This window comes from Coffea eugenioides, chromosome 1 (assembly GCF_003713205.1).
Source record: "Coffea eugenioides isolate CCC68of chromosome 1, Ceug_1.0, whole genome shotgun sequence".
Lineage (NCBI taxonomy): Eukaryota > Viridiplantae > Streptophyta > Magnoliopsida > Gentianales > Rubiaceae > Coffea > Coffea eugenioides.
In genome coordinates, this window is record NC_040035.1 from 2,051,766 (window position 1) to 2,075,119 (window position 23,354).

The 23,354-nt window shown below is 35.9% G+C and overlaps 1 protein-coding gene across 14 annotated transcripts in view; it reads right to left on the bottom strand.

Moving 5' to 3' along the window:
* Positions 1 to 22,899, bottom strand: part of LOC113781390 (putative disease resistance protein RGA3) — an 81,673-nt gene extending 58,774 nt beyond the window's left edge. For 4 of the 14 annotated variants that reach the window (XM_027327622.1, XM_027327346.1, XM_027327553.1 and 1 more), the window contains exons 1-3: positions 19,690 to 22,899; positions 18,347 to 18,710; positions 18,079 to 18,225 (exon numbers count right to left, since the gene is read on the bottom strand). In XM_027327622.1, coding sequence (XP_027183423.1) covers positions 18,695 to 18,710; positions 19,690 to 22,739 — 3,066 coding nt within the window. In that variant the 5' untranslated portion in view covers positions 22,740 to 22,899 and the 3' untranslated portion in view covers positions 18,079 to 18,225; positions 18,347 to 18,694. Of the gene's footprint in view, positions 1 to 13,246; positions 14,291 to 14,407; positions 14,587 to 14,709; positions 14,774 to 15,629; positions 15,751 to 16,398; positions 16,630 to 17,413; positions 17,522 to 18,078; positions 18,226 to 18,346; positions 19,071 to 19,644 lie in introns of those variants that run through there. The other 10 variants (XM_027328081.1, XM_027328030.1, XM_027328127.1 and 7 more) reach the window with 8 other exon arrangements.
* Positions 22,900 to 23,354: the final 455 nt, after the last annotated feature.

Consider the following 23,354-nt stretch of genomic DNA (forward strand, 5'->3'; position numbering starts at 1 on the left):
AACTTGCAACAGCAGTTGCTTGGCATTTTCAATTCACCTTTCTTTGTAGCATAGTAGTTGCCGGATTCTTCATCTGCCTTTGATCCACATGCCACATGCTTGGGGGGGCCATCGGATGTGGAAAATTCCAGCCAAGAAGGTGTTAGAAGTATTTACCGTTGTTAATTAATCATATTTGTTTATGCTACCTAATTAGTGGAGTTAGTGGAATAACTAGTGGGATTAGTGGAGTACCTAGTGGAGTTAGTGGAGTTAGTAGTGGAGTGAGTGGAGTTATTGGGATAGTTAGTGGAGTTAGTGGGATAGTTAGTGGAGTTGGTTTAAACTCTATAAATAGAGTAATTTCATGTTATAAGTTGGGTGAGTTTTACAAAGAAATAAACATTTGTCCTTTGCTTCTCTTATTATTTGCCTCAATATTTGTATCAGTGGTACCAGAGCTAGGCTAGTGAGTGAAAACAAAAGTGAGTTGTGAGAATTGTAAATTACGATGGCCACTGACAATTTTGTGCAGCCAGCAATTCCTCGCTTTGATGGTCACTATGATCATTGGAGTATGCTAATAGAGAACTTCTTGAGATCCAAGGAGTATTGGCAGGTTGTCGAATCTGGAGTAGCAGAGCCAACAGCCGGAGAAATATTGTCAGAGGTGCAGAAAATGGAGTTGGAAGCATTGAAACTGAAAGATCTTAAAGCCAAAAATTATCTTTTTCAAGCTATTGATCGAGCCATTTTGGAGACAATTCTTAGCAAAGATACCTCCAAACAAATTTGGGACTCCATGAAGAAAAAGTATCAAGGAAATGCAAAGGCGAAGCGGGTGCAGCTTCAAGCTCTTCGGACCGAATTTGAGACTTTACGCATGAAGTCAAGCGAATCAGTCACTGATTATTTTGCAAGAACGATGGCAATCGCTAACAAGATGAGGATCCATGGAGAAAATTTGAAGGACGTCACCATTGTCGAGAAGATTCTTCGATCAATGACAACAAAATTTAATTTTGTTGTATGCTATATAAAGGAATCGAAAGATATTGATGCAATTTCAATTGACGAGTTGCAGAGTTCTTTGTTGGTTCATGAGCAAAAAATTAACCAGCAAGAGAAAGAGGAGCAAGCACTAGTGGCTTCAGCAGAAAGTCACTCAACATGGAGCAGAGGCAGAGGCAGAGGCAGAGGCAAAGGTAGAGGAAATAATGATCGTGGTAACCAACAACAACAATACCAGCACCAAGAAAATCAATTTCAAGGAAGAAGAAGAGGACGAGGAGGCTATCCATTAACAAATCAAAGGCCAAAGTCAGCAGACAAGTCCAATGTTGAATGCTACAAATGTCATAGGTATGGCCATTATTAGTCCGAATGTCGAACTAATTTGAATAGACAAAATGGAGAAAGGACTAATTTTGCAGAAAAAGAAGAAGAAGTGTCTCTTTTGATGGTGTGCCACATGAGTGAAGAAACTCAACAAAACACATGGTATTTAGACACCGGTTGCAGCAATCACATGTGTGGAGATAAGAAGGCATTCTCTGAATTGGACGAGTCATTCCTAGCACTGTCAAGTTTGGTGATAACTCTACAATTTCTGTTATGGGAAAAGGAAGGGTAATTATCCAAGCTAAAGAAAATTCTTCTACCCACACTATTACTGATGTTCTTTTTGCTCCAGACTTAAAGACAAATTTGCTTAGCGTGGGTCAGTTGCTCGAAAAAGGGTACGAGATTTCAATCAAAGGTGGTGTATGTCAGATTCGAGATGCAAAGTTGGGCTTAATTGCTCAAGTTAAGATGACGGCAAATCGTATGTTCCCACTCGATTTGCAGAACTTGACTCATTCATGTTTCTCGACAAAATCGAAAGATGTGGCATGGTTATGGCATTTTCGTTATGGACATTTGAATTTTGGTGGACTAAAAACTTTGCAACAGAAAAATATGGTAGCTGGTTTACCTCAAATCACAACTCTTTCAGAAGTTTGTGAAGAGTGTGTTGTTGGCAAACAACATCGAGATAGCTTTCCAAAAGGAAAATCGTGGAGAGCAAAAAATGTCTTGGAGCTGGTTCACTCTGATCTATGCGGACCCATAAATCCGTCATCTAATGGTGGAAAACGTTATTTTATGACGTTTACTGATGATTATAGTCGAAAAACTTGGGTCTATTTTTTGCAGGAAAAATCTGAAGCATTTTCAACGTTCAAAAATTTCATGACTCGTGTCGAAAAGGAAGCAGATAAATCCATAAAATTTTTTCGCAGTGATCGTGGTGGAGAGTATAATTCACAAGAATTTATAAATTTTTGTGAGGAGTATGGAATTCAGAAGCAGCTTACAACCGCTTATACGCCGCAGCAGAATGGTGTTTCAGAGAGAAAGAATCGTACAATATTGAACATGGTGAGGAGCATTTTGACAAAAAGTGGTGTTCCAAAAAATTTTTGGCCCGAAGCTGTCAACTGGAGCATTCATATATTGAACAGAAGTCCCACACTTACTGTTAAAAATATGACGCCTGAGGAAGCATGGAGCGGACGGAAACCAACAGTGGATCACTTCAAAATTTTTGGATGCATTGCCTATGCTGATGTTCCAGAGCAAAAGAGGACAAAACTAGACAACAAAGGGGAGAAATGCATTTTTCTTGGTGTTAGTGATCAGTCAAAAGCTTATAAGCTTTATAATCCTATCACCAAGAAAATTGTCATCAGTCGGGATGTAATTTTTGATGAGGAAAATTTTTGGCCATGGAGCAGCAATATTATTAAACAACAAATACCCGCTGATTTTGATGGAGTTGATGAAGAAAACAGGCAGCAGTTGACAGAACAAATTCCATCAAATGGTCCAGATAATGTATCAAATTCCCAAACAGTAGCAGAAGATGAAGGACGGCCTCAACGTATTAGAAAAAGACCTGCATGGATGATTGATTATGAGGTAACTGGAATTGATCAATCTAAAGACCCACTTACATATTTTGCACTATTTTCCGATTGTGATCCTACAATTTTTGAAGTAGCTGTCAAAGATTTGAAGTGGCAAAAGGCAATGGATGAAGAAATTGCAGCTATTGAACGAAATAACACTTGGGAGTTAACCAATCTTCCAGAAGGACAAAAATCTATAGGTGTCAAGTGGGTGTACAAGACGAAATTAAAGGAGAATGGAGAAGTTGACAAGTACAAGGCACGTCTGGTAGCTAAAGGCTATAAACAAGAGTTTGGGGTGGATTATGGAGAAGTCTTTGCTCCAGTTGCAAGGCATGACACGATTAGGATGGTGATAGCATTGGCAGCTCAAAATTCATGGCCTATCTTCCAATTGGATGTGAAATCAGCATTTTTACATGGTGATTTACAGGAACAGGTATTTATTGATCAACCTCCTGGTTATGTGAAGGTTGGAAGTGAACATAAGGTATACAAACTCAAGAAAGCATTATACGGGTTAAAACAAGCCCCACGTGCTTGGTATAGTCGTATAGATGCTTATTTTTCTAAGGAGGGATTTAAGAAATGTCCATATGAGCATACACTTTTCATAAAGATTGGAGATGGAGGTAAATTGTTGATTGTTTGCTTATATGTTGATGATCTTATTTTTACTGGGAATGATAGTGCCATGTTTGAGAAATTCAAGAAATCTATGATGGCTGAATTTGATATGTCTGACCTTGGAAGGATGCATTATTTTTTGGGTATTGAAGTGGTGCAATCTGTTGATGGAATTTTTGTCTCTCAAAGAAAATATGTGCAAGAAATTCTGAACAGGTTTCAAATGTCGAATTGTAATTCTGTTAGTACGCCAGTTGAAGTGGGTTTAAAACTCATCAAAGAACCAGGAGGAAAAAGGGTTGATAGCACCCTTTACAAGCAAATTGTGGGAAGTTTGATGTATTTGACAGCAACTAGGCCTGATATTATGCATGCTGTAAGTCTTATTAGTAGATACATGGAAAGTCCAAGGGAGACACATCTTCTAGCTGCCAAGAGGATTCTTCGATACTTGCAGGGAACCATTGAGTATGGATTATTTTACAAGAATGGTGAAAAATCAGATTTGTTTGGTTTTACTGACAGTGACTATGCAGGCGATTCTGATGATAGAAAGAGTACGTCTGGATATGTGTTCATGATGGGTTCAGCAGCTATTTCATGGTGTTCAAAAAAGCAACCAATTGTTACGTTGTCAACAACTGAAGCAGAGTATGTAGCTGCAACCGCCTATGCCTGTCAAGCAATTTGGTTAAGGAATATTCTTGAAGAGTTGCATTTTCAGCAAGAAGGAGCTACTACAATTTATGGTGACAACAGTTCTGCCATCAAGCTCTCTAAAAATCCAGTTCTACATGGAAGAACCAAACACATAGATGTGAGGTTTCATTTTCTAAGGGAGCTCACAAGGGATGGAATAATTGATTTTCTCTACTGCAAAAGTGAAGATCAGATTGCTGATATAATGACCAAACCATTGAAGTTATCCACGTTTCAGAAATTAAGGAAGTTGTTTGGAGTCTATGCAGTTAATAAATCATATTAAACTGAATGTTTGATAAACTTTCAGTTTAAGGGAGGAATTGTTAGAAGTATTTACCGTTGTTAATTAATCATATTTGTTTATGCTACCTAATTAGTGGAGTTAGTGGAATAACTAGTGGGATTAGTGGAGTACCTAGTGGAGTTAGTGGAGTTAGTAGTGGAGTGAGTGGAGTTATTGGGATAGTTAGTGGAGTTAGTGGGATAGTTAGTGGAGTTGGTTTAAACTCTATAAATAGAGTAATTTCATGTTATAAGTTGTGTGAGTTTTATAAAAAAATAAACATTTGTCCTTTGCTTCTCTTATTATTTGCCTCAATATTTGTATCAGAAGGAAAAGAAACCGTGTTGAATGATGAAAGAAAAGAAAATGGTAATCATCATTGAGACTCTAATAAATCTCCTCTAATAAATCGTCATTTGCATGCCATTATTGACTTGGCCTTTATTGATCAATGCTTGGCCAGGTATTTCATCTTTTTCTGATTGAAAGCTGTCTGGGGCCTTTGGCTGTGGAAAATATCTCAATAGTTTGTCGGAGTAGTGGTTTGACCCAAGGCTGACCCCCGCAAAAAAAAAAGAAGAAGAAGAAAAACTATGTTCAACGATAAAAATGTAAAGGAGAAAGAAGAAATGACAACCATAGCCGGTGACTTTGCAACATTAATTGCCTCAGTCATTAATCCTTGGGAAATAGACTAAAAACGTCGTTATTTTGTGGGGGAAAAAGTTAAAAAATAATCTGTGGTTCACTTATCAAAAACATGAAGTGGGGTTAGCAATCTGGTTTGGTATGTAGCGACATAATTGGCCAATGGTTGGGTGCTTTCTTAGCTTTTACACTTGTGAAATTGCCAAAATAGTCACTCGCAATTCCACAAGCTTTCTAGCACTTTAAAAATTCAAACATTTTGTTTCAAAATGTCTTGTTTATGTACAGCATGCAAAATTTAAGTGGTGAAAGTTTAAGGAGTTTCTTTATTACTATTTTTTTTTTTGAGTATTAGAAGTGAAATAGACCTTTAGCTCATACTATGATTATACACTTTCACTGAATTGGGATGTTTTGGGAAGGGGGAAATGAGCATGTTCTTGTGGATTTCAATTTTTACAATTGAATTATTTGCCTATGATATGTTCACAAGTTTAACTTAAATCGAGTTGTGATAATAGAAGATTGTCGAAAGAAGACTTCAAAAGGTGGAAATTGAAAATGAGTGGAAATTGATGGGGAATTAACCGGTTATTTGGATACTTGAGTTTTCCCCATTTTTGTATCCGACTCTTTTATAATTAATTTTTCTCGTCCTAAAAAATTTATCTTTTTAGGTAAATTTGAATTATTTTTTCTTATGGTTCTTCTTTCTTCTAACAATATGATAAATTTGTTTAATTCTTTTTATCCATATGGACTAACTTAGTGTCAAAAAACTTTAACTATTAACTGATAGATTTATTAATATTGCTGGAAATTGAATATTTGTTGATGCATAAATAAATTGCTAAATTTTTCGTACTTAATTAAGTAGGAATATGTAACTATGTTTATGGTTAATATAAAAATTGCAATAATGTAAAAACTATCCATACACCAAAGGGTAGAGAGAAGAGCATTGATATTTGGTCGCTTAAAAGTGCAGAGTTATTCTTAACTTTGATGCCTTCCTTCGCAATGGAAATATATATTCCTTGCTCGGCATCTTCACTTTAGATTTCTTGGATGCTTTGAAATGGAAATTCCTGGCTTGGGAATTTCACTTTAACTTTCTTGCTGGGGCCTTCATCGTTACATTTGCTGTTTGCTTAACATATATTTCATTCATTCGTTAATCCTTGAAAGATGAACTAATTAGAACATAATTTGGTCTTAACGCACACCTTAATCTGTTAGCTAGAGACGTATATTAAGTGAATAGTCAATACAGAAATCTATTAGGCTTCTAATTATTTGTTAATTCAAATTTTGATATTGTTGATGTTGAGCATCGAGCCTTTTCAACTTTGCATAATCAATGAGTACCCCACATTCTGAACTGTGGTGAATGAAGTTTGGCAAAGAATAACTTGAAATGTGGATTTGCTTCAAACTTTATATTCTGAAATGAAGTTCGGCAAATAGAGGCCTAAACAATTATTCAGCCTTACTGATTTAGAAAATTTATCTAAAAAAATCAACCACGGTGCGATGGTGATTTATATAGATTGATTATCACATAAACAAACCAACTCATTAGCTTGTAATGCATATAAATAAGTGCTCTGTACAACAAATCCTTCAGAAATAAATATTTACTGTACTCTCAACTTGGGCATGGTGACCATCAACTAGTTTAATAAGATCAGATTAGAAAGATTGTTTTGTGGAACTACACAAAACATACGATACTTAATTATATCTCTCACAATCATTTGTTTAGGAAGATTGTAATCATGTAGGACTCAAACAGAACTCTAATCATGTAGGACTCAAACAGAAGCATTAGAAAAATTAGATTAGATGACCAGTATGAGGAAGGGTATTTTAAGCATTACAAAAAAAAAAAGGAAGAAATACCATTGTATATAGCACCTGTGGAGCTCCAGTCCTTAAAGTTTTGACAAAAACAAATTTAGTCCTCAAGCACGATTGTAGTCCCTAAAGTTTCTATAAGAACAACTCTGGTCTCTAACGTATCCAATATAAAGTAGATTTAGCATAACTGAATATTTTTACATTATTGACAGAATTTATTCATGTTTCCATTATATTAAATATAAAAATAAAGAAAAAATAGTGGCTATCTCTAAACAACAATATTAAGGACAAACAATTCATTTGCTAACTAATTAACTGGTAAAAATTTGTTAAAAGTACAAAATTCAAATTAGTTGAATCACTTAATTCATCAATTTAAAACTTATTTTTTCTCTCTATCCCTACCAACCCTAAGAAACGAAAAAAAGCCATTGAATTGCATCTTTGCTTACAAAATTAATTTAATGTACACATGACTGAACGTTACTAAATTCCCATAGTAATTAAAAAAAAGTTAGTCGATTGCCCTAAATTTGCTTAAAATTGGAAACATTTTGGGACAAAAATTATTTTTGATCAAACTTTTAGAAGTAAAATAGTTCAAGTGCCAAAAATTGAGGACCATACTTGTTTTTGCTAAAACTTTAGAACTAAAACCGTGCAAGTGCAAAACACTAAGGACAAAAACTACATTTTTTCCAAAAGTTAAAAGAAACTTCAAAAAACTAGAAAAAAATATTAGCATTCGGCGAGGTGTGAGATTTAAGAAACCAGAGTTTTGAATTTAGAACTTCTACTGTTTATATAGTTTCAAATACAAAAAATTTGCTTTTTATGCTATCTAAAAGAATTTGTAATGGGACTTGATGAGTTTAAATGCTTTCGCTACAGCACCATTTTGATTGCATTGTATTAATTCATTTACTCATAATTGTATGTTGTACAATGATAAATAATGTTTCTTGATTTGATTGAAGCAACTATTATCCAAAGTTCAAACGAGTCAATTAAGTAGAAATGCTATATTGGATACTTATAAAGTAAACATTGGAAAATATCATTAAGCAGTTTCTACCTATAGTTTGCAATTCGAATTCATATGAGAAATTTCTTCTGATTTTAGTTACCATTTTTCTACAATTTCAAATTTAGAAAATATTATTTGCACCAATTTTTTATAATCAAGATAGTTTCAATTCAGATCTTTAACAATTATGCAGATTTGAACTTATTTATGAGATTATAAAGAAATGCCCCTAGCAAAAAACACCAAATCTGAATAGTTTCTACAAAACTTTGAAAAAGACCACTTAAGTTTCTTATCTATCTATCACTTTTGGGCATTATTATTTCTGTAAGAAACATGTGATTAAGTCGTATTATGCTCACCAAATTATATAAATAGTTAGTCAAAAATAAAATTATTTTAGATTAGATTGGACGCAAAGTGATTGATGGATAAACTTGACTTGATAATTCAGCTTGAGCTTAAGTCGAGGGAGAAATCAGAAGCATTGCTTGAGAGATTTTTCACGAACATATATAGATTCGAGAGATGAAGGGTCCAATTGATACTTTAAAATGTTTTATCATCTTGGATAAGTTTTAGAAGAGACGTATCTTTGGATACTTTTCAATTGCACTTCAAATATTCTAACATTTTCAAACTACCCTTATCTTTGCAGTTGAAATTCAAACATAACCTTTAATCACAACGGATTCTTATATAGTATAACGATAAGGATGTCTCATTGGACATTATTTTTATTGACTCATTATGTAACTTATGATTTTTCTATTAAAATCACATGATAAAATTATCATACTTCAGTTCCTATACTACAAAATATTAAACAATAATTATTAATTATCTTGAATCACAAGCACCAAATTCCCGCACGTCGCGCGGGCTGTCCCTCCCTAGTTTTCTGAAAGAAAGAGGAGCCGTGCAAGTCTGGTGTAGTTGTTTATTTTTGGACGCTTTTGAGGTTTTTGGCCGTGCAACTATTACCCAAGTCCCTTATTAATTTTCTTTTTCAATCATGTACATTGAGTGTGCCAATAGGCACCCAAAATTCCTGCCTGAAGGGAAATGCCACCCATATAGCTATCATTTCTGGGGATTAATCATTTCTGGGCATTAACGTGATTTCTTTCAGCTTTTGGACCTAATCTTTGTGTTAAACATTTTACAAAGTCATCTTAGGGAGCAAAGTGTATATATCTTGAGTTCAAAAGGACAAAGTGTTACGTCTTACTCCCAAGTTCAAGGAGGTAAAGCATAGTTAGCCCTTAAATTCATTCATCATTCTCTTCGAATCTTCTTGGTAGCTTCTCAAGGCATAAAGAAGCAGGGCCAAGAATCAGAACAAAGAACACACAAGATTTTTCTTTGCCAAAATATTTGAAAAGGTTGGGCAGGTTGGGCCGTGGCTCATAAATCCTCAATCATATGCTGCAACAGCTTTCAATTGAAGATCAGAGAAGAAGTTTTACTTGTTCTTACGCCTAACTTCAGCATTAATATTTAATACATCACTAGAAGTAAGAAATTCAAAGAAATATAACAAAACATATTAATCGGGTATTTACTATGGGCACTCGTTGACATACTTAAATTAGCATAACTTATTATGTTAATACACACAATCACAATCAATGTACTCCTTGTATTATATGCTTTTTCGTATTAACTACATTTTTTTAAAAGACTAAAGCATAAAAGCACTCTAAATGAGTGTCAAATTGGAAGAGATTTGGAGAGAAGGAAGAGAAAAATGAGTTCTAGAGTGAAAAGGAAAAGAGCTTTTGTAATATCCAGATGATTTGCAGCTAGCACTTGGAGTTTGATTAGTATCAAAAGCATATTCAATGACCTAATTTGCATCTAAATACATGCAGGTACCAATAGATTTCGGGTTAGATAGTCATTAACTTGACATCTTTTCACACTGTTAAAGGACATTCTGATTGTTATCTGTATCCATGTAAGCCATCTTGACAGTTAAGAGGTACTAACATTTTCAACATTTGCAGCTAGTTTGGGAGTTTTAGACAGAAAAGAAAAGAAGAGAAAGCTCAAGTCATGAAAGAAAAGAAAAGAAGAGATTTAGTTTTGATATTGTTTGGGAGTTTAGTAAAGAAATAAAATGATATTGGATACATATGCCAATAAAATTTTGTTTAATAGACATTTAAGTATAAATTTGGTATTTTAAAAAATTTTAGAAAGCTTGCTTCAACTCTGTTTTGTTGGAAAAGTATTTTAACTGTAAATGCTAGAATGATCCATCCAAAATCTTCCCATTTTTTTTTCAATCGCTCCACAACTCCCAAACATCATAAAAGAGCTATATTCTCTCACTTTCTTCTCATTTCCTGTCAAATCTAAGCTCCCAAAAAAAGCATTGGTCTCCACATGATGTACAATTACCTAACTTAAGCTCCAGTGTGCAAAATCTAAAATCAAAGGATGAATTAGGTAAATGTAACTTCAACGTATACCAATCTTTTATCTCCTTTCTTTCATTACTACCTCCATTTGCAGCACCCTTCATATTTGAAATTTTGCAATTTTTGACATCGATGGTGGAAAAAAAAAAATAATGGCTCTAAACGAAGGTTGCTGTTAATGCCACAACATAAATTTTATTTCCACAATAATTTTTTGCATAAAATACTAAATTTGCCCTTCTCAAGTCCAAATGTAGTTTGGACGTAATGCGTCATTTTAACAAAATGTGCTCGGAAAATAAATTTTGAGCTATGGCAATATGATTTGTCCTTGCTATTGCTACTCAAGCAAACAATGACTGCAAATCATTAGCTTGTTCTCCCTCATCTATTGATGCATGTGTCAAATATCTTTATCATACCATTATCCAAGAATTAGAGTAAAATATATGCTTTAGTTTGGTATGAGGGACTCAATCCGTGCAAACACAAACATTAGAGTAAAATATATGCTATAGGATAGTAATTTTTTTTTGTAGGAAAATAGACTGTAGCACTTGTTTTTATATGATGCATATGAGCTAAAAATATGATTAGAAAATGTGTCAAGATATATTCTTGGAAAAATCTGAAAAATTTTTGTACAAAAGAATACAATCCAAACAAGGCCTAAAGATGCCTAACTGACAAGTAATTTTTTTTTTTTTTTCCAGAAACGATAGGAGTTGTATTGATAAAATCAGAACTTTACACTTGTACAGCAACGGTTTCGAGAGGCAATACAAAGGTGTTAAACGCCTTGAGGATTGTTCCATTCCTTATCACCACAAATACCTACTGCACAAGTACTAACAAATTTACTTATATTGTCATTTGCTATATCTAAACAAAATGAGCATTTTTGAAACAAAGAGCATAAATTGTTGATGTCATTCATCAGAGTTACTAGTCTAATGTCTTTGGTTTTTCTGGATATCAACGATGATAGAAGCTGCTTTTGGGGGATATGGATCTTGAGTTCTATCTAGAGGTGGCAATTTGTTCCAAGTCCCAATGGGTTACCCATGCCCATGAGGACTTTAGGCGGGATGGATATTGAAATTTGATATTGAGTTTAAAATGGGACAAATTCCAATTGTACCCATTAATTGATGGGAAATTTTGGAAAATACTTGGGTATTGGGATCATATAGCAAGGGCTCCACTTGGATTAGATGTTTTTTAGGGTGTTTTTGAAATATTTTATTGTAGCAGTGTATATGAAAAATTTTTATTATAAGATTTTTTTGAAATATTTGATATACTAATATGGATGTGATGTTTTTTAAGTTATTGTATATTACTATAACATTGTATTTGAAAAACTTATTTTTTGAAAAAATAGCCAATCCAAACGGAGTCTTAGATTCAAAAATTATCTTTAAAAATTTTGATAGTCTTACTAGCGAATATAATCTAGCAGTCTTCCTAGTCATTATCCACAAGAATTTCCAGCATTTCAGTTAGTTGAGACTTGTTTTCCTTGGATAATGATGAGGATAAATATTCAACACCCTAAGTGCCTTGGCCATCTTGATATATGTTGGAATATGACGGTATATCTATCTTTTTCTTTATTTGTTAATCCAATTTTTGGTGGGAATCCTGAGTATAAAGCACTTGCATGTTTATTTAATAAAACTAAAAAAAATTTAATAAATCAAAAATATTAAAATTATTTAAAAAAATAAAAAATGAATTAAAGGAAAAAAAATATGTAGAAAATAGATTTGGGTATTGGGCGGAATCAATCTAAACCCATTCCAAAGTGATCCCACCCAAGTTAGTCCCAAAACACATGTGAGTAAGGTTGGGGCCAAACGCATATGACTCGATTTCATCTCAAACCCAAGCAAATCCCGCTCTTCCCGCCCATTTTGCCACCTCTAGTTCTGTCCAATTCTTTCCTCTAGCCTTGATCAAAGCTACTCTTACTGTCTCAGCTAAATCCAGTATTGGTATGCTTGTGCCTCTATCCCTCGTGGCCCAAACTGTCTTAACTAACTGACAAGTAAGCTAACTTGGCACCAAAACCCAATGTGGATTTAATCTGGCCCCATGAACTGGTAGCCTTTTTTTATTTGGCTTGTCCAAGAAAAGATTTGAATGTTCACCCCAAAAATGGTGGCGGATCCTTGAGCATCCGGAAGAAGAAGAAGAAGGCTTATTCCATGGTTGAAAGTTTAAACGTGAAACAAAACCAGAAAAAGCAACACAGCACACGGTGCCATTTTCGGGACTGGAAATGATAGTAGGTCGCCGCAAGCAGACTCCATCCTATCACAGAGAAGGCCAGTTTTTTGTCTGGCTGCTGCAAGTAGAGAAAAGGCACAAGTAGTCATAATCAGCCACATGCACAAGTAGTCATAATCAGCCACATGCCCCGCAAGGAGGACCTTGTAAATTTAGTTCAACATAACGAGGAAAGGGCACAAGGTGTGAGAAACAATTTTAGATTCTAGTTGACATTTGAGCCCGAGATCATTGCAAAACAGAAAATTCGAGCTGAGGCAATATGTGAACAAGAAAGCTAATCAGAAAGTTCAGAAAATTCAACAATAATTTTGTTCTGTCAATCTTACAAAAGGCTAAACTGTGTCTTGTTTGTTATGAAACTAAATGGATAAGCAAGTACTGAGTCGTGTTTACAATTACAGTAGTTTGGTTCCAGCTGCAAAGCAAGTAATTACAACTCATAAACTTGAAAATAATGATAGGCAATTTGTAGCACATGCAAAACATTTCACATTGAGGAACAACAGAGCAGTATGCGAGAGATGACAAATTGAGTTCTAAAACATGTAAATCAGCACCTCATTATCATGACTACAAATCGCTGAATCATTTGGACAGTTTAAAATCACCATACCCCCAATGAAAATCTCTAACTTTGGCCATCTAGGCACATAGCAGAAGAGAATGCCATCCTAGATGTTACTATCCAACTGAAGCAAGATCTTTTTGAGCAAGGAATCATAGGACTTTCAAAATGTAAAGATAGTAAGTAAGAGCCGTCGATGCAGTTCCCTGTTGAGCTTTGTGATATTAAAGACATAAGTAACAGCCATCAATGAGGTTCCTTGTTGAGCTTTGTGCCTAATATCACTGCAAAGCACCAAAACTCAAGCTCAGGATGGCATTCAGGGTAGAATAAAGCTAATGGAAATTTTCAGATAATTGCAAGTTTTCTGTCATTGTAACTAAAGCCCCAAAACAAGAAACTTACCATAAAAAAAAGAAGCAGCCAACAGTCATAAAAGCAGAGAAAGCTTAAGAGACTTTATCAAGGTGGATTCATTAAAAACATGAAGTCGCAACAAGCAGACTTAAATAGCTTAAGTAGGTTTGTACAACTTCATTTCTTGAACGGTACATCATCCTTGGTTACCTCAAAAATATCTCTGTGGCGACAAGATTTCTTTTGTTTTATACATAATAAATTGGACATTAAAGTGGTTAAAAGGCAAAATTGAGTAATGAACGAAGAGAAGCATATCTAAAATTACCAGAATTTTTGAATCAAAAGTTAAAAGTGATGACCAACATGTCTACAAATTGCTGAATCGGTTGGAAAGTTTAAAATCACCGCGCTGACAAGGAAGATCTCAGGCTTTGGCCATCCGAGGCAGAGAGCAAAAGGGAATCTGATCTAACTGAAACAGGATCTGGTTCAGCAAGGGATCGTATACCAAGGATAGTAAGCAAGAGCTATCAAGTTTAATGTTGATCTTTGAGCGTAAACCTACTGCAAAACATAGAAAATCAAACTTAAGAAACTCGAGATAGCATATAGTCAAGAATAAAGCCAGCACATGGTTGCATGACATTTTTTTGTATTTGAAACACTAAAATAAGAACTTACCATGAAGAGAGGAGCAACCCAACAAGTGTAGAAGGCAGAATGAGCTTAATAGCCTTCATCACAGCTGATGAAATAATTGCAGCAAGTGGCAGCAGCCAACAAGTACGCTTGGCAGTCTCAAAACTTGCACTCTAACAATTCTGTGCAGATTCACTGCATGAATAGTACATCTTCCATGGCTGCTCCCAAAAACATTTTCATTATGAGAAGATTTCTCAAGTTTTGGTTGTAATATGTTCAGAATCAAAGTAGTTAAAAGTCAAATTTGAGTAGTAAAAGAAGAGTAGTATATCTGAATTTACCAGACACTACAACAAACACCAATTTGATGACCAACAGCTCTGAAAACTCCTGAAATCTTTCGTACTAGAAAATCATAACCAAGGAAAAGTGACACAGAAACCCATCATCTACGAGACTTATCAAACAAATCACTAATCAAATGGTTCAAGAAGCTTGATAAATGAGCCTTCAAGAGGCGATTAAACTTTGGAGCAACTATTTACTTTAGCAATCACGTCTTACATCCACAAAAGCAAATATATAAAATCAACAAAATTAAACTTCTAGTGCTTATTTCATATTGATGGGTAACTTGTAGGAAATGCAAAACAAAAATTAATTAATACCAGCTATAAAAATCTAATCTAAGTTCATCTAGGGGAGAGACCTCAAAAATCTGCTTGTTAAGTGCAGGAGAAAGGAGCTCAGTAGAGAATTGCGGGTTTAAAGTCTTATAGAAAAGGTTTGTAGAATTGCTGCTTGTGGTATCAAATCTAAAATGTCCAATGCATTTTCAACGTGTGAAACTTCAGAGAGATCAATCACTTCATCCTGGTGAAATCACAAGTTTAAAGAGAGTGCACCGATGTTAGCAATCACAGTAACTGATATGCATGATAAACAAAACTATGCAACTGAAAAACGTGATTCAGTTAACCCAAGAAAATCTCGGTCACTGAAAAAAATATGCAACTGAAGCTTTAAGTGTAGTACTGAAACATGGATGGTATTGAATTGGACCACCATTTGCCATGTTTGATCTTTGCAACAGCGAATGAGATGTGATACAACGGGAGAAATACCAATTTGACATTTTAAATTAACCAAAATGATTGTTTAGTTCCGTTAGTTTAGATTGGTATGGAACCGTGCATGGTTTATTAGTCGTAAAGGTTATGAAATATTGCACTTATTCATGATAAAGGGTTACTTGGCAGACCTACTCTGTTGCTGCTCCAATTATCACTTGATATACTTCAAAGGAAAGAAAGGACTTTGAAAAGTAAAGGCGGTGATTAGGAGCCATCAAGGTTCCCTACAGAGCTATAAACCTACAGCAACTGCAAAACAGAAAACTCAGACTCAGGACTTCGCATTAGCAAATCATGAGGCAAACACGAAATTGCATGACATTTTTGTCTAGTCAATTATTCAGAAAGCTAAATCAATATTTGTTTTTTTTTTCTTCTTTTCTAACGTAAATCAGTAAGCAGATGTCAAATCTTTCTGTTCAGTCCACAAGTACCAGAAGCATCACAAAAACTATATTAGCTTTTGTTCAAAACACTGAAAAAAGAAAAGTTCTATAACAATAATGACTGGCACCCACAAGTAGAGCTAATTACAACTATTTTACTCTTAAAATCTCATATCATTGCATTTGAACTTAAACTTCAAGGATAGTCTACCGAGTCTCTGCTGCTTGAAAATGTCTTAAACATGACAATTTTTTTAAGGTTTTAGTTAATGCATTGGTTATTAAACTGCTTTAAACCCAAAATTAAGTAGTGGAAGAAGATAATTGGTATTATAAATTATCAGACTACCAATCTCACAACCAAGGGCAGTCAGAGTAACTCGATTGACCATTGGATTTATGTAAAGAGATCACAGCTGAAGAAAGTAGAATCCCATCATTTAAAAGACATAATAAGAATACCAATAATCAGATTAATTTGGAGAAAGATGATAAATACATTCCCAAGAGGTGGAAGTTCAGAGTAAGCATTTCAATCCTTGTAGAATCTCAAGTTTAAAGAGAATTAGCTCCTTTCAGCAATCATGATATACAACTGGAGGTAGCAGACATATGAGCTGAGCAAAAGTAAACTGCTAGTTCTTATTTAACACAAAGAATTTTGTACACTAGACGTAAATACAAAAGTTTTCAGCTTTGACATTGCTTAACTGTCCACATCAAATAATCTGCTCTTGAACACCTGTATTCCATAATTGAATTTAATACATGGTTAGCGATATTGTTTTCTTCCTGAAACAGTACTTGTTAAGTTTCTCTGAATCAGACTGAAAAAGCCAAGAGAAGTTCAACAAAGCAGACTACTAGCCTTCAACAAACTAAAGCTCCAAAATTGCCAATTTACTTCCATAATTCACAGCCTATAAGGTAGTACAATTAACAATTGAGATCTCTAAGTGCAACCTGCAATCAACTTGCTAAATGATAATTCTTCAGTCCTTACTGTTACATTACTAGACAACATCTTGGAAGCAGACGTTTTAAAACTTTAGATATTTTGCAACTAAATCATCTTGCTGTACAATTTTTATCACCTGATATTGGATGGATTTAAAAAAATTTAGTAATGTTTTCACTGGAGTATGTTGTCCTGAAGAGACAAAAAAACTAGAAATTGACTCTTAAAATCTTTGTCCATCTTCCGTCAAACTTTGATTTAACAATCTATTTCATAAATGTAAACACATTATCATTCTTTTCTAGCAAATTGATAACCAAATGAACTTTTAGAGTACTTGGCTGGATAAGGAGGTTTTAGATTGAAAATCTCAAGAAGGCATGTTTGCCTACTTTAAAATAAAGATAGAAGAGCAAATTCCATGTCATTTTTGAGCTGGGAATCTTACGGAAAGGAAGGGTTTCTTTTTGTTGCCTTTGTTCTAAACTAATGAGCAGGAAATAAGACTTGATACTAAGTAAATCTACTAATACATTTAAAACAAAATCGCTAACCTTACAGTACTTACTTGAAAATTTGCAAGCTTCTCATTGTCAGTCTGTTTCTCTAAAACTCTATCACCAACCAAACTGCCCATAATCATCAGCAGAAATTCACGGTAATGATGGCTCTTGATCTTGAGAGACATTACATAAGTTGGGAAAAGAAACTCTGGTGAGCAGTTTATAGAGGCCAGTTGACAAAGATAGAGCATTTATCAGGTTTTAGACACTAGGAAGAAAGAAAAGTGTGCCTGTAGTGTGCCATCCTAATCATATCTGTCCAATTGAAACGGGATTTGACAAAGTTTTCGAAAGTTACAAGCTAGGTAATTCAATCAGTAAGTAAGAGCAATTGCAGATTCTAGTTGACATTTGAGCCTGAGTCGCGTTTACAATTATAGTAGTCTGGTTCCAACTACAAAGCAAGTAATTACAACTCATAAAATGAAAATAATAATGGGCAATTTGTAGCGCAGGCAAAGCATTTCACATTGAGGAACAATAAAGCTGTGGGCTACTGAGGCACAATAGAGATCCACATTTAATTGCTACCAAAACACCAGTTAGTTCTAACTTCTAACTATGAGCAGTATGCCGGAGAAGCAAATTGAGTTCTAAAACATGTAAATCAGCACCTCATTATCATGACTACACGTCACTGAATCGTTTGGACAGTTTTAAAGAACCATACCCCAATGGATATCTCAGACTTTGGCCATCTGAGGCACAGAGAAAAAGAGAATGCCATCCAGCAAGGAATTGTAGGACTTTGAAAAAGTAAAGACAGTAAGTAAGAGAAATCGATGAGGTTCCCTGTTAAGCTTTGTGCCTAAAATCACTGCAAAGCACAAAAACTCAAACTCAAGATGGCGTTCAAAATAGAATAAAGCTAATGGAAATTTTTAGATAATTGCAGGTTTTCTGTCATTGTGACTAAAGCCCCAAAAGGAGAAACTTACCATAAAAAAAGAAGCAACCGACAATCATAAAAGCAAAGAGAGCTTAAAAGCCTCTATCAAGGTGGATTCATTAAGATCAGCAAGTCACAACAAGCAGACTTGAGTTGAATGTTGGAAGATACTCCACCAAGTTTTGTGCGACTTCATTGCTCAAACAGTGCATACCTTCCTTGGCTACCTCAAAAATATCTTCATGACGATAAGATTTCTTTTGTTTCATACGTAATAGATTAGATATTGAAGGGGTTAAAAGTCAAAATTGAGCAGTGAAAGAAGAGAAGCATATCTAAAATTACCAGAATTTTGAACCAAAACATGAAGGCGGTGACCAACAGCTGCGAAAACTCCTCAATTGTCTTCATGGCTAAAAAGCCAAAATCAAGAAGAAGTGTGCCAGAAAACCATCATATATGTCTCCGATGGAGCAATTACTAGTCAAATAGTTCAGATAACTATGCAAGTTCATTATCAAGAGGTAAAAGTTCAGTCCCCTTAGAATCACAATTTTAAACAGAGTGAGATGACGACTTTAGCAATAATAACTTAAAATCCACAGAAGCAGAGCACGTAAAATAAACAAAACTAGACTGCTAGTTGTTCTAAACGTTGATAGGCTATTTGTAGGAAATGCAGACCAAAAGTTATTGAGGTCTAGCCATATAGACGGTGCTGAAGAAGCTTCAAAATTCTGACCTCTGTTCGTGAAGCTATTCTTCTATCAATTCTACAAAAACAAAGCATAGAACAGAATATGAACAGAGATACAGTACAACATCAAAGCACGAAACAGAACAGGTGCTTGGGGTCATTCTAATTGATAGTTATTTTTTTTTTTTTTTTTTTGTCGACGGAGTGGGGTGTCCGGGTCAAGTCCGTAAAGGCGGCCCGACTAATCCCCACTCCGGCCCGGTCCAGCGCCCCAACCAGACCTAGCACGTTAAATGCACGGCGAACTGATGTTGCTGCGGAGGTTCGACCCCAGGACCTAACGGTCCCGAGGAGGAGGCGCCAACCACCAGCCCATTCACGTGGGGGCAATTGATAGTTATTACTATTATGTTATAAGGAGTAAATGAAGAGCACCAATATTTTGGACCTAATAAGAAATGCTAATGCCGCAGCTTTGAAAGATAATAAATAGGACGATAAAAAGGGAGAAGAGAAAATTGTGAAAATAACCACGAAAGGGAGACTTTTTTAGGTTTTCTCACGAGAAGGTTAATCAGAGGGGGAGGTGAAGAGAAGGGGAGATTGATTGTAAAGCAAATTAAGAAAGAGGTTATTGAAGGCAATCTTACATGATTGAATTTGATCCAAAGATGAAAGTTGGTTATTAATCCCACATGTGTAGGTCTTGAATGTGAGAAACTTTGGACCACTGGGAGTCGGGGCCGCTGCTCTGAGAAGTGCATCTTTCTTTTAACAGAGGAGAACCAGAAACCGACAGACGTTTTAGTTTGGTGAGACGGCTCACGGCATCCTTAGAGGGTAGATGTCCAAGCTCTTTGAAACCATTTAAAACCAATACTTCAAGAGCCGCGAAGTTTCCGAACCAATCTGGCAGAGCTTTTATACCTTCAAAGTCCCATAGACATAGTGACGTCAGAGTGGTCAAGTATTGGATCTGAGGTGGCAGTGACTCCACGTGTGGCAACCCAATTAATTCTAATCCACGGAGTGCGGATGACGAAGAGGAGGAGGAGGAGGATATCAATCCAGACCAATCAAACTCATTGTAAATTGAAGAATTTTCATGATCATCACCATCATCTGAGAAGGGACCAATGCTAAGCTCCCTTAAGCTGGTTAGGAAACCAAATCCTTTGGGCGTCATGCTTGTTTTCAGTTTGGGACAGTGGAATAATTCCAGCGTCAAGAGAGAAGGCGTTCGTTGCAACTCAAGCGGAAAGGAGATAAGATTGTTGCAATAAGCCACCCAAAGCTTCTGAAGAGAGGCACAAGAGTGTAGCATGTCACCGGGCAGATTCGTCAACCCATCACAACTCCAAATCTGCAGCTCTTTAAGAGACGCAAAGTTCTGCAGGGGAAGGAGTTCTTTGCATCTGTGGCACCATTTAAATTCCAAACGCGCTAACCTGGGAAGTGTGGTTGCTGTTGGCAATTCCATTAACCATCGAGGAAATTGATCACCCATAAAATTCTCAATTACCAATTCCTCCAAATTTTGGTGCGGTCGAAGGCCATCTAACACATCTTCGTCGTTGTAGTCGCCGCCTTCTCGATCACGGGCCCACTCAAGTTGCAGCCTAAATAGATTAGCCTTTTCAAATAGATTTGCTTCCTCAGCTTCTTCTTTACCGTTTACCAGTTCCAGATTGCGTATCTCCAATTCACCTTTGAGGTTCTTCAAGCTTCCAAGCTCTCCAATTCGTCGACCCTTCTCTCGACCCACTTTAAAGAACTCAAGCGCCTGAAGGCAAGTCAGCCGTCCCATCTCTAGCGGCATTTGAAATTCTGTATCAGAGGTGTAATAGTGGAGATGTCTCAAGCTAATCAAATTGCACATCCCCTTCGGAAGAACCTTAAGAGCGATTCTCTTTAGCCTCAGTGTCTGCAAATTATAAAGTTTGCAAATAGATTCCGGCAAAGTTTCACTTCTAGAACGCTCAAAGTTGATGTACCTCAAGTGTCTCAGTTTGCCAATTGAGATTGGCAGATTCTGATTTTCTTCACCGGACAAATTCAGAACGTGCAAATTCTTCAACTTCATTAGCATATCATCAGATAAGCTACCCCGACTTAGAAACAATGTATGAAGCAAATTTGATCGACTCTCAAAAAGACTTTTTGCGCCTTCTCCAAATGAGTCTATTACAAGACAACGAACCTGATTACTATTGTCTCCTGAACCAGTCTCCGAATTAATGAATTTAGTAGACTTTGACATTATTGATTTTGAGACTTCGTGCACCATATCATGCATTTTATAACACCTCCTTCTCCCATATTTTCTTATTTCTTCCAGCAAAGAACTTTGCAATAAAATTTCCAAGTAATACTCTCCAATTTCCTCCATTGTTTTGTTCTCGAGACCTGCATGGAGGAAACCTTCTGCCATCCAAAGTTCGATCAGCATATCTCCTTCCATCTCAGTATCCTGGGGAAAAATAGAACAATATGCAAAACATTTCTTGACGGCTGGTGATGGCAAATTATCAAAACTCAACTTAAGTATTTGCATGACTCCATTCAAGTTCAAAAGTCTATCCTCCAAAATTGATCGCCATTTGTCTTTCCTCAAGCGCAACAAACCACCAAGTACACTTGCGACCAGTGGTAATCCATTACATATTTGTATAGCTCTGTCTTTAATTGCATCCAATTCATTAGGTACTTCTTCCCCTTCAACTACTTTTCGTTTTATGATAGACCAACAATGATCACCACGGAGTCCTCCTAAGGGATAGCCTTCATCTGCCACTGCACGCGAACGAGTAGTGATTAGACACCAGCTTCCTTTGGGTGGATTGATTGGATTGAGTCCCTTCAAGGTGGAGAAGAAGTCATCCCACAATGCCTGATCATCATCCCACACATCATCAAGAACTAGGAAATATCTTTTTCCCCCCAGTTGATTCCGAATATTTCCAACGATGATATTCCTATCATCCACTTCAAAATTTTCTTCCGTCAATTGCAATAAAATGAGTTTGAAAAGATCCACTATTGGAACTTTTTTCGATACACAAACCCACAACTTTTTGTTAAAGTGCTCATCAATTTGCTGTTTGTTGTATATCGATTTAGCCAAAGTTGTTTTGCCTAGACCTCCCATACCATTTATGGGAAGAACAGAAACAACCTTCTCAGTTGGTCTCAACAACATCTCTAGTATATTTGATTCATCCTTGGCTCTTCCAATCATTGGAGCGACACTAGAGTCGGTTTGCCGATTTCTTGTATCTCCAGCAGCAGGGAGGGCAGCTGCCACGTCTGACCTACTGGCCAGTCCCAAATCACTGGCTTCTTGATTTATCTTACTCAACTCAAGTTTGATGTCCCTGACCTTAGAAGCCATTCTCCAACGAAAAGCAAGATTAATGTTAGAGAAGGAGAAGAAGCAGCATACCTTGAGCTTGTGTCGGTTTCGGGACTCCACCTTGTGGCGGAGAGATTCATATTTGAGCTCATCCAACACATTTGTAGCATCATAAGCAACCTCCTCGAGACACTCCAACCATGCTTGCACCGCTCCGTCCTGGTTTTGCTTTGCTTCAGCATCGGCCAAGACAGCATTGATCAGCCGGAGAGAACGTGTCATACTGGCCACATCCTTCTTGAACCCAACTAACATACCAATCCTATCAGAGGCAAGAGACAGTGCCCTTTCCAGGGTGACCTTAACTGTGGAACTGATAAGAGCGTCAGCCATTTCTTCTTCCGTGGATATGCAACTTTGAGATCAAGATGGTTTTTTTGATGGAAGGCTTTTTGTTGCCGGAAACTGGTAATCTATCTAGTCTAGCAGTAATAGAAATGGTTATGAAGAAAGGAGCATTGATAGTAGTACCAGTGTACGTAATTTTTTTTTTTTTTTTTTTTTTCGGTGTGTGAACAAAATATCTCCCGTGGTTGTTCCATCCAAGAAAGGACAATTATAGCTGCTGTCTTGGCAACATGTATCACATTGCAGTAAATAATCCTTAGCCTTCTAAATACATTTTTTTAAATCTGATCGATTTTTTTTTTTTGAAGCAAAAATCTGATATTATTGAGGATTGAGCTTTACATAATTTAGGATTGGAGCGCCGTAAATGAGGGTCCACTTTACATTCTTAATTTTTGCTAATAATACTTTTTGTGAACTGGGAAAATAAGCGTGTTTGTTATAAATTATATATTTTTAATTTCAAACTAAAATCCAAAAACAAAAAAGTGAATACGTATTCAATTTCACTACAACGTGTTCCGCTGGTTATAAATTTAATCGTTTTGGGTATAATTTTTCTTATTACTTTCTTGCTTTAGTCGATTTTGGATAGTTTGG